This window comes from Danio rerio, chromosome 3, assembly GCF_052040795.2.
Source record: "Danio rerio strain M-AB ecotype USA chromosome 3, GRCz13ab, whole genome shotgun sequence".
NCBI lineage: Eukaryota > Metazoa > Chordata > Actinopteri > Cypriniformes > Danionidae > Danio > Danio rerio.
In genome coordinates this window covers 7,115,001-7,128,108 of record NC_141023.1, presented here as the reverse complement: position 1 = coordinate 7,128,108, position 13,108 = coordinate 7,115,001, and the positions used below count along the sequence as shown (strand labels likewise).

Below are 13,108 nucleotides of genomic sequence, written 5' to 3'. Positions count from 1 at the left end.
AGGTGAATTGGGTAGGCTAAATTGTCCGTAGTGTATGAGTGTGTGTGCGTATGTGTGGATGTTTCCCAGAGATGGGTTGCAGCTGGAAGGGCATCCGCTGCGATAAAACTTGCTGGATAAGTTGGCGGTTCATTCCGCTGTGGCGACCCCATATTAATAAAGGGACTAAGCCGACAAGAAAATGAATGAATGAATTACCCCGGGTTATCTTTGTGAAAACTGTCATTCATTCAGTCATGAAGACTCTCAAAGCATCCATCCCTGACCGAAACGCGACCTCCACTGGACAGTAGCAGACTCCAAAATGAGACGCAGATTCAGAGTTCCACATGAGATTAATTAGCAAATGATATAAACATTACAAGAGTAAACAGTAGGTGAGCAGGTTCCTAACAACACGCTATATGACGGGATTTGCAGTGATACACAATTTAGCTGTTTGCGCCAAACGCAACATGACAGAAAAGTAACGACGGCACTGACTTCACTGCAGCGAAATGAGGTTTATAATCCTATTAATACAGAATACACCCCTTTTAACATTATTAAAATGTAGATGCTGAATCACTGACATGTGTTGGCTTGCACACAGTTATAAAGTTCAATTTCAGGTGGTTTATTTTATGTTGAAGATCTGAGGTGAACTATCTGCTGCTGCTTTCAGTAGTACGGCAATAAACGTGATGTGAAATGGCATTTAGACTTGCATTATTAGCATTTAACACTGATTAAATAATATGATGTGTACCTGAGGGGATCATTTACAGTTAATCCTGTTGTTCACCTGTGAGAAATAGAAGCCGTTTCTAAAATATAAATGTCAGGTGTTGGTAAGAACAAAATTTCATTTTAATGTGGAGAATATTCCTTTTATCGTGTGCCGTTGGTTTTATTTAGAAACATGAATTAAATCAGCCTTTAGGCTCGACAGTCATGGCTCACTTCTGTTGGTGTCGTCAATCTGGCAACCAGTGCTTGTGTGCGCCTAGAACCAGGAGTGCAATACCTAGTTCAACCAGTGGGTGTGAAACGTACATACTGCACCTTTCTGCGTTCACACCAGACGCAGAAGAAATGTCAACCGCGAGTGATTTACATGTTAAGTCAAGGCAAAGACGCGAATAGACATCCTGTGGTGTGATACGCGTGAATGAGGCACCGTGAATGAACATATCGCGCAAACCACTCAAGTTGGAAAATCTGAACTTCAGTGGACATTCGGGCCGCGTTAACCAATCAGGAGCTTTCTCTTATAGGGGAGTGATTGTGACGTAGCGCCTGTTGTTGGTGTCCCAGGGAAAAATCCTCCTGCCGACACCACAACAGTTCATCAAACTGGGCTCGGCTCAGTCAGAAGCACCACTGAAAGCCTCCATCATCCAGGTACAGTTTCTGGAGGAGTTGATGAACTCACAGAGCTGGTGCACCTCTAAAAGGATCTAGTGGACTCAGACACAGCTCCAAACGAATCAACGCTGTTTTTCAGCCTTCATAAAGCACATAAACACAACTATTCTCTCAATAAAATCCATGTTAGCCATTTAGCAATGAAGCTAGAGTCACTGAGCAGATAGAAGCCCCGCCCAGAGGGCCGGATTAACCAAGGGCCTTATGGGCAGTGGGCCAGGGGCCCATGCACACTTGGTTCCCTGCTAGGGGAGGAAGAAAAACTCCTGTTTGGGAGTGTGTTTTTTGGCTAAGTGCAAATAGCGCACCTAGTTGGAATAAGCTATTCACGGTTTACGCCCATCAATGCCTGATTGACAGACAACATGAGTAAAGAGCGAAGCAGGCCTACAGCTTGAGTGGTGTACCACGTACCTCGAGGGCCTAATCCGGCCCTCTGGGCGGGGCTTCTATCTGCTCAGTGACTCTAGCTTCGTTGCTAAATGGCTAACATGGATTTTATTGAGAGAATAGCTGTGTTTATGTGCTTTATGAAGGCTGAAAAACAGCGTTGATTCGTTTGGAGCTGTGTCTGAGTCCACTAGATCCTTTCAGAGGTGCACCAGCTCTGTGAGTTCATCAAATTGCCACGGTGTATGAAATGTGCTATATAAATAAACTTGCCTTGCCTCGTAAAGCGGACAGCATCATGTTTTGACGCGATTGATCATCAACCCGGTTCGAATCCACCATCTGCTGAACTCGTGCTACTTTTTCTCTCCACATTACATATCATTAAATATATTTATTTTTAATGGGAAAGAAACGTTTTTAAAAATAGCCGGCAGCTAGCTCTCTGCAACTCTCACATGGTCGCCCACTGAAGCTAAGCAGGGCTGCGCCCGGTCAGAACCTGGACAGGAAGCCATATGGGAACGCTAGGTTGCTGTCGGAAGTGGTGTTAGTGAGACCAGCGGGGGGCGCCCAACCTGCAGTCTGTGTGTGTGATTTGAGTAAATCGGAATCCTTGTGATTTGTTCCTGCTTACAAGTACACGGGCCAGATCCGATCTGTGCCACATGGGAGAAAACAATCGGAATTGAGTCACTTGAACAGGGCAGTGTAAATGCGGCCTGAGAGAAACACAAACTCAGCTCTCCGTGTGTGTCTGTACGAGAGGCAGAAATGAAAATAAAGCTGACTTTAATGTTTTTGTGTGTGTGTGTGTGTTTTTCAGAGCTGATGTGTTTGTGTGTGTGTGTGTGTGCAGCTTGAGCTCTCCTGCCCTTCATCTGAATAACACAAGAGTTCAGCTCGAGAACTGAGTGTACAAACCACCCGTCAGCAGGTAAACAACAACATTATGCTGACCTTGACCTGATATCTCACACACACACACACACACACACACACACACACACACACACACACACACACACACACACACACACACACACACACACACACACACACACACGTTTATCTATCTGTGTGGGATTTTTCATGTTGTTTCTGCCACTGCTGTGCCAGAGTACTTATGGCTCAGTGCCACACACACACATAAACACAAACACACACCCAAACATGCATAACCGCACTAGCCCACTGGCACGCAATTACACACAGACACACACAAACACATATACACACACTCACACACACACACACACACACATACACACACACACACAAACACATTGACAAATACACACACAAAGACAAACTCACACACACATATACACTCACAAACTAACACAAACCCAAAACACAGACATAAATACACACTCACACACATACACACACAAACACACAAATTACAAAAATGCACATACATACAGAGACACAAACAAAAAAAAAAACACACACACACACACATGCGCATACATACAGAGACAAACATGCACACACACACAGTCAAACACATAAACACACACACAAATACACAAACACAACACATTCACACAGACACACAAACACATAATCAAACGCATACACAAACACGCACACACACACGCAAACACAGTCAAACACAAACACACACACATACACAAACACAACACATTCACACTTACACACAAACGCATACACAAACACAACACATACACAACACATTCACACAAACACAATCAAACATACACAAACACACACACGCAAACACACACAAACAGTCAAACAAACACCAACACATACACACAGACACACAAACACATACGCGCACACACACATACACATTCACACTTACACACAAACACACACACAAACACAACACATTCACACATGCACACAGACACACAAACACAATCAAACGCATACACAAACACGCACACACACACGCAAACACAGTCAAACACAAACACAACACATTCACACTTACACACAAACGCATACACAAACACAACACATACACACACAAACACATACACAACACATTCACACAAACACAATCAAACATACACAAACACACACACGCAAACACACACAAACAGTCAAACACAAACACCAACACATACACACAGACACACAAACACATACGCACGTACACAAACACAGCACATTCACACTTACACACAAACACATACACAAACACAACACATACACACAACACACATAATCAAACATATGCGCACACACACAAACACTCAGATTAACTCACACACACACAAACCCACAAAGACAGACACAAAGAACACAAACATGCACAAAGACACAGTCAAACATAAACACACACACACACACTAACTCACACGCATGCAAACACACATACTAACTCACACACACACAAACCCACAAAGACAGACACAAAGAACACAAACATGCACAAAGACAGTCAAACACACACTACCTCACACACACGCAAACACACACACACACACAAACACAGACACACACAAACTCTCACACACACACAAACCCACAAAGAACACAAACACGGACACAGACACAGTCAAACACACACACAAACAAACACAAACACACACACTAACTCACACACACACACAAACCCACAAAGACAGACACAAAGAACACAAACACGAACACAGACACAGACAAACAGGCACACAAACAAACACAAACTCAAACAAACACACACACACAGACACACACATACTAACTCACACACAAACCCACAAAGATAGACACAAAGAACACAAACACGCACAAAGACACAGTCAAACACATACACAAACACACACTAACTCGCACACACACACACAAACACATTACACACATTCACACACAAACACAGAAAGACACACAAACACACACTAACTTGCACAAACCCACAGACAGACACAAACACACACACCACACACACACATCTACCTGTGTGGGATGTTTCATGTTATTTCTGCCAATGCTGTGCCAGCGTCCTTATGGCTCAGTGCCACACACACACAAACACACACACACACATTGCCCACACGAGCTAGTACAGCATTACCCATAAACACACCTCAATGTCACAACAGCTCGACAAAGACACACACAGTTCTCCAGAAAGGCTGAGATGACAAAAGCAGAAATCTGATGAGGCGATCTGACACGTCTGCTCAGCAGAGACACTCGAGAGTTTGAGTTGACCAGTTTCACCATCTCCAGCACACACACATTACCACATACAGGTCAGGTCAGAATTATTAGCCCCCTGAATTATTCGCCTCCCTGTTTATTTTACCCCCAATTTCTGTTTAACAGAGAGCAGATATTTTCAACACATTTCTAAACATAATAGTTTTAATAACTCATCTCTAATAACTGATTTATTTGATATTTGCCGTGATGGCAGTAAATAATATTAGACTACATATTTTTTCAAGACACTTCTATACAGCTTAAAGTGACATTTAAAGGCTTAACTAGGTTAATTAGGTTAACTAGGCAGGTTAGGGTAATTAGGCAAGTTATTGTGTAACGATGGTTTGTTCTGTAGACTATCAAAAACAAATATATAGCTTAAAGGGGCTAATAATATTGTCCCTAAAATGGTTTGTAAAAAATTAATAACTGCTTTTATTCCAGTCCAAATAAAACAAATAAGACTTTCTCCAGAAGAAAAAACATTATCAGACATACTGTGAAAATTTCCTGAATCTGTTAAACATCATTTGGGAAATTTTTAACTAAGAAAAAAAAAACAAAAAAAAACAAAGGGGGCTAATAATTCTGACTTCATCTGTATATTTAACTATGAGGTACAGTCAAGACGGGCGGCACGGTGGCGCAGTGGGTAGCACAATCGTCTCACAGCAAGAAGTTCGCTGGTTCGAGCCTCGGCTGGGTCAGTTGACGTTTCTGTGTGGAGTTTGCATGTTCTCAATGCGTTCGCGCCAGTTTTCCCCACAGACATCTGGTACAGGTGAATTGGGTAGGCTAATATGTTCGTAGTGTATGTGTGTGAATGAGTGTGTATGGATGTTTCCCAGCGATGGGTTGCAGCTGGAAGGGCATCCGCTGCGTAGAACATATGCTGGATAAGTTGGTGGTTCATTCCGCTGTGGCGACCCCAGATTAATAAAGACACTAAGCCAAAAAGAAAATGATTGAAGCCCCAAATTATTCATACCCCTCATATATACTGAGTATATATACATACACAAGCTAATTGTGTACGTAATTACTATATGATATATTATTATCATTATTATTCATTTTACAACATTCTTTTATTATATTTATCATTAAACGGATATTTAATTGTATATTTATATAGATATTGTTTACTGCATTTATTTTTATATATTTTTAATAATCTTTATACCAAAAGAAAAACAATAAGCAGTACAATAATATTCTAATATTAGTCATTTATTCAAATATTAATAATAACTATAAGTTATAGTGTCTCCATAGTTATACACACACACACACACACACACCGGCCTCTCTCCATATGATCACAGTTGCTTCAGTAAGCGGCAGCTTTTCAGGTGGGTGGAAACTGAACCTGACATCCAGCACAGATGCGGAGCGAGGAGATCAGGAGCAGCTCAAATAACACCCGATTCATGCCAGCGTTCACTGCACAGTGCTTAATGCGACTTTAGACATCAAGATACAATTCACACTCGCAGATATTTGACTGAATAGAATATGCATATTTAGCATGCTGTCCGGGAAGAGGGCTCTGAGCTCGGGAAGACACCCTAACTCGTGTTATTCCTCTTATCAGGATAAAGAGAGATAGAGTCCGAACGCAGTGTCTAGACCGGCTCCAGAACGCTCCCCCCTCAGATTTAAATAGGTATCTGGTTTAATAGTGTGGAGTTGGGGTAGTAGGGGGACGATGAAGTCGAGAGAAAACAAAAGTATGAGGTGTTAAACTATTTATAGGGGTTTGCTCTTGAGCTGATTGGATAATAGAATGACTGTGCGTGTGATGAATTAGCCTCGTCAAAGACTGATCGTGCTCCTCCCGAAATTTGTTTGTAAAACATCACTACATAATAGTTTGCTCTGTAGACAATCCAAAACAAATATTGTCCAAGGGGGTTAATGATATTGACAATTAAAAAAAAATTTAAAACTGCTTTTATTCTAGCCGAAATAAAGCAAATACGACTTTGTCCAGAAGATGAGATATTGTAGGAAATACTGTGAAAAAATCCTGAATCTGTTAAACTTCATTTAAAGAACAAAAAAGATTCACAGAAAGGCGAATAATACTGACTTCAGCACATACGAGTATTCACCCGTCGCAGATCTCTCTTTTACACTCATATATTCTACAGGAAGCTTTACAGTAATATATTTGTGCAAATACAGTCAATTAGTCGGTACCGAAGCCAGGACAGGCAACTAATCTAACAAAAAACTAAAGATCGCTGTTAAAAAAATTTGATACAAATTCATATTTTGGAAAAAATATTCAATAAAATTTTGATAAACAAGAAAAAAAAATCTAAAGAAACATAAAAAATACATTATTTATTGTTATAAATTTGTTTATTAAATGTATTTAATTGAAATTTTGTAGTTTGTCAAATTTATTTCTTAAGATGCTCCATGACCGCGCTCTTATTTTAACGAAAAAACTTAAATGCACCAAATATTGTCAATATTCACTGGGAAATTTTATATATATTGTTTAAGAATGGGTGGCATGGTGGCTCAGTGGTTAGCACTGTCACCTCACAGCAAAAAGGTTGCAGGTTCGAGTCCAGTTGGCGTTTCTGTGTGGAGTTTGCATGTTCTGCCTGTGTTGGCGTGGGTTTCCTCCGGGTGCTCCGGCGTCCTCCACATTCCAAACACATGCACTATAGGTGAATTGGATAAACTAAATTGGCAGTAGTGTATGAGCGTTATTGAGTGTGTATGGGTGTTTCCCAGTAATGGGTTGCAGCTTGAAGGGCATCCGCTGCTTAAAACATTTGCTGGAATAGTTGGCGGTTCATTCCGCTGTGGCAACAGCGGATGAATAAGAAACTAAGCCGAAGGAAAATGAATGAATGATTGAATATACAGTAAAGACAAAATAAGTCGCCCTCCTGTGAAAATGTTTGATTATTTTTTAAATATTTCTCAAGTGCTGATTAACGAACAGGTTTTTTTCCAACACATTCTTGTAACATACATTTAATAATTCATTTCTAATTCTATTTTGTCTTTGCTATGATGATGATACATAGTAATTTACTTTTCAAGATACTAATATTCAGCTTAAAGCTTTAAAGGCTTTACTGGGCTAATTTTGTTAATTAGGACAACAGCAGTTTGTTTTGTAGACAATACAAAGTATATATTTCTTAAATACTGACCAAAAAACTCATTGTAAAAAATTAAACTTTCATTCCTCCTAACAAAAAGAAATGACTTTCAGCAGAATAAAATCAAATGTGACTGTGAAAGCGTCATTCATTCATTCATTCATTTTCTTGTCGGCTTAGTCCCTTTATTAATCCAGGGTCGCCACAGCGAAATGAACCGCCAATAGAGCACATTTTTATGCAGCAGATGCCCTTCCAGCCGCAACCCATCACTGGGAAACATCCACACACATACACACATACACTACGGACAATTTAGCCTACCCAATTCACCTGTACCGCATGTCTTTGGACTGTGGGGGAAACCTATGTCTAATATGAAAGTAAAAACATTCTGAAATATTACCGAGTGCTGTTTATCCGCTGACCAAAAAAATGGACAGAAATTACCATCTGATCATTTTTAAATATTTTAATCTCATATTTTGTGTTAAGCCTATTGTTTTGTTCATTTCGACACCTCGTAAGAAAGATCAACATTGCTTCATGATATTACTCCAGTGCCGGTGCTGTGACGAGAAATGCACGCCTGCACGGACCCCCTTCATAGACTTGCTTTAGCCTTCTTAGTCTAGACTACATTTAAACAAAACAAACTCAAAGGCCAAATTTGATTAAAATGTAGGCTAATATGAAAAAGAACAAGAAGAAAATGCGTTTTTAAATCTAGGTTTAGAAATAAATGAAAAAAAATGACAGTATTATAGACTGATGTAATGAGCCGGTTTCTAAAATTAGGCATTTTGGTGGGTTTTAAACAAACAAAAGTCATAAAATTGTTGTAGTTTTCTACTAAACCATTTACTTTAATTAATCTAATCAGTATTGTATTTAAATTAAATCATTTTTAATCGTCAGATGTATTTGAAGAAAAGTTATGCTGAATAACTATCTTCTTTTTTTTTTGGTAGGGCCAGAGAAAATGTTGGCAGGGCAAGTAAAAATCTGAATCACTGGCCCGAACGGGCCAATAGAAAAAAAACCCTAGTGTTGAACCATGTATAGGCCTACATTAATTTATTTTATTTGATTATTTTTATTTGTTTTTGTATGTTTTTGTCATTTACTCTACAGTATTTCCTTTTTATTATCGCTACTGTTGTTGGCATTAATATTATTATTTAATAACCTGTATAATGGTTATTACATGTACATCTACGCACTATATGCTGATTGTGTACGGCATGTTTTTCTGTGTTCAAATAATACAAAATAAAAGAAAAATTTGACGGAAAAATTATTAAAATTTCACTAATCGCTTTATAATAAATTTGTCTGCAATACAAAGTGCCAACGTTTGAGCTACTGACCTTATTTACATAAGACTTACGTGATCAGCTCATGTTAAATGAATCCAAATGTATTAATTAGATTTAATTATATAAATGTTGTCATTATTGTTCGAGGTTAACGCTCTGGAGACACGAGGAATGAGAAATAAAGCCTTTAATCTGAATGAAGAACCTGTTTTTTGAGTCTGCCAAACTATGATTAACTTACTGGCCTGCTTTGGAGACCTAATCAGTTTCTGACCCGATGATATACGAATATAATAACATCCCCAAATGTGTTTTCTGTTCTGAGTGTACGTAAATGTAAGTTAGCAGGTATATCAAATGGAGAATGAACGCGCTTCTGCGGAGTCCAGAAAAAAGTGGGCGGGGCAGCGCACACTCCTGCTGAAGAGGAACTCCACGTCACCGTGCCCATATTTGGACTGTAAACTTCCTACAGGAAGCGGCTGTCTGAGTGTCCGAGACGAGCAGAATGTTTGTTGTCTGACTTTTTCACTAACTTGCACATTCAGCAAAGTTGAAAAACAAAAGCTACCATTTAATCCTCGAATTAGTTAAAACAGGCGAACTGTCTTAGACTGAAAACCTCACAACAATAACATAAAACAGCAATAAAAAACAGCAGGGCTCTGTTTAATAATAAAACAGCTTTATTTCGAATATTTATGTCACATCACAGCTTAATAAAACTACAACTATACTTATCAAAGGTATACTAAATCCTGAAAAGAATTATTAAAAGAATTATAAATCAGTCTATCGGCTTTATATGTGTATATAGCTAAACAGCTATAAGCCTACCTCATTAATCCGCTGTTCGAGGGCATAAAGCGTGAATCGGAGTATTAGATTTGTAATTATTCTGTAAAATCGTGACCATAAATGCGCTAAAGGATCGCTTTACTGCGGCTCTGGTGCGCGCTTCGCCCTCGGGCTTGTTTACAGTCCCAGCAGTTCCCGACAATGACGTGAGAAAGCGTGTGACGTAACGCCGTAGGGGCGTGACCAGCTGTCAGTGCGAGAGCTGCTTATAAAAACCAAATCGGGATACCGATCCACGAGAAAGAACGCATCAGAGCAAATCAAGCCAACATCTCTCTGAGGGAGCGTTCACTTTCAGTAGGAGACTCAGAAACATCCCGAGCGGTTCACCGCTGCGCTACTCGGCTCATTCTGAAGGACTTTGGCTTGTGTTTAATTCATTCCAGAGGAGCATCGGCAGATTGTTAGACTCCTGAAGAGGGGAACGGGACAGAAAACGCCGCTTCATTGACTGTCATCGTTATTCGCGCTCCTTCTCGGACGGTTTTACAGGTGGACACAGAACTGTCAGGCTCGCCAGCTGAACCACCGGTTTTCCAACTCTATGAGTACAAAAATGGAGCAGCCGTTTTACCACGACGACTCGTTTCTGTTGGGTTACGGTCACAACGACGCGGCTCTACACGACTACAAACTCCAGAAACCGGGCATGAACTTAAACGTGACCGAGCCGCCCTATCGGAGCCTCAAATCGGACCTCTATCAGGCGTCCAGCGCCGATGTGGGCTCGCTCAAACTGGCCTCCCCGGAGCTGGAGAGGCTCATCATCCAGACGGGCAACGGCGTGCTGACGACCCCCACACCGGGCCAGTACCTCTACGGTCGGGGGATCACCGACGAGCAGGAGGGCTTCGCGGAGGGCTTCGTCAAGGCTCTGGATGAGCTCCACAAGATGAACCAGATGCCCCCGCCCAACGTGTCGATTGGAGCCGGCGGCGTGACGACGTGCTCGACAACTGCGTCCGTTTTCGGCTCCTCCCTGCAGTCGGAGCCTCCCATTTACACGACGCTGAACGCATACTGCCCAGCACCCAGCCACCCGTCCACCACCATCAGCTACCTGCCGTCCCACATACAGCAGAGCCAGCACCCGGAAACCGCGCACGCGTTCCAGCACCCCGGCGTGCTCCCCCAGCGCTTCTTGCCTTTGAAAGAGGAACCGCAGACTGTTCCCGACATGCATAGCAGCGACGGCTCGCCGCCCATGTCCCCGATCGACATGGACTCGCAGGAACGCATCAAGGCGGAACGCAAGAGGCTCCGGAACCGACTGGCGGCCACCAAATGCCGAAGGCGCAAACTAGAACGCATCGCGCGGCTGGAGGAAAAAGTGAAGGTACTGAAGTCCGACAACGCCGGACTGTCCAACACAGCGTCTGTTCTGCGGGAACAGGTGGCGCAACTCAAGCAGAAGGTCCTGAGGCACATGAACAGCGGCTGTCAGCTCATGCTGACCAGTAAGATGGAGGCGTTTTAAACGCGGCCGGACTTTCACTAAAGCAAGACGCAGAAATAACACTGGAGATTGTTTGTTCGACAACTGAACGACACTCGCGAGCTCTCAGCTGAGCTGTTTTGGACCCGTCCTGGACTCCGATTAAAAGCTCGTCGCGAAGCGTCCTCTGGGACGGAAGAGAACGGACACTGCGGCCCCCAGAGAGAGCCGCGCGCGCGCCTCGACGCAGTGGAAAGGCCAGTCGTACATCAATAATGTGTTTAATGTCATGATCAGCTCTGTTTTTGATCATGTGGACGCATCTGATATTTTCGTGCAGTACTGTTTCTGAACTCATAAATTATTGTGTCAGTCGGGTTGATCCTGACGCCATGTTAACAATGTCACATGTTTACACTGTCGTTTTTTATTGTGTGCGCTGTTTATTTAAGTAAATGCATTGAAATATAACCTTTAAGAGTGTGGCTTTTGATTCTGTGTTATACAATGTGTCGCTTTAACCAGTTATGTAACTCAGTTCCTCAGAGTCTTCACATTCAGCCTACAACTACATGAAAACTAAACTGATTTATTGTGGCTTGACGATATTAATATTCAAAAGTAGTGAAGTACTCAGCTGGTTTCTGGAGGTTGCGTATTGGTCAACGCTTCCTGCATTTGCGCTTTCACACAAGAGGCACTAGGCCTTTCCTGCTGACGTCAAGCAGCACACCATATATGGTCACTTTTGCTCCTCGTACGTCACTCTCCGCCCACAGGCCCAGGCGGAATAGTTTCACCGCTCCAGGATCAGCGGGGCTGGAGAGCAGAGAGGGGGTTTCCGAAGTTGGACAAGACCACTTTAAACATGTGGGATGGTGTGTGTGTGTGTGTTTCCACAGAATTTAGTGGGTTGAACCGTCAAAAGGGAACAATGATGCTGTTCCAAATAACCTGCAATTCAGTTCAGACACATTTGAGATGATAATAGACGTAATAAAATTATTTAAAATGATTACATTTTTATTATTATTAGTCTATTTATTATTATTTGTCTATAAATATTTGACTAATTTACCAAAAAATAAATAAATAAACAACAGTCAACATTTAAAAGGGCATCAGAATACTGGTTTTGCATTATAAAAATAAATTAACATTTATAATAGGCTATTGTACAGATTTTGGCATTGTTCAATACATATTTTGGATTTAGGACAAGTTGAAAGATGAAAGACTAAATGCACAAATTAAAGCAACAAGCAGAAAAACACATTGACCTTTATACAGAGAAAACAGGGTGAGTTAACCTATATCTCTAAGGCAGTGGTTCTCAAAGTGGGGGTTGCGGGACTATGAAGGGGGGGGGGTCACCTGGTGATTTCCAAAAATCTATTTATTTTTTA

At 41.5% G+C, this 13,108-nt stretch overlaps 1 protein-coding gene and 1 long non-coding RNA gene across 2 annotated transcripts in view; one reads left to right on the top strand and one right to left on the bottom strand.

The window, feature by feature from the left end:
• Positions 1-13,108, bottom strand: part of LOC147845491 (uncharacterized) — a 54,258-nt gene that overhangs the window by 35,538 nt on the left and 5,612 nt on the right. The gene's annotated exons all lie outside the window — the stretch shown is intronic.
• Positions 10,526-12,173, top strand: junbb (JunB proto-oncogene, AP-1 transcription factor subunit b). The gene is given in 1 exon segment (NM_212750.1): positions 10,526-12,173. A coding segment is annotated over 1 exon segment (933 nt). The 5' UTR covers positions 10,526-10,811; the 3' UTR covers positions 11,745-12,173.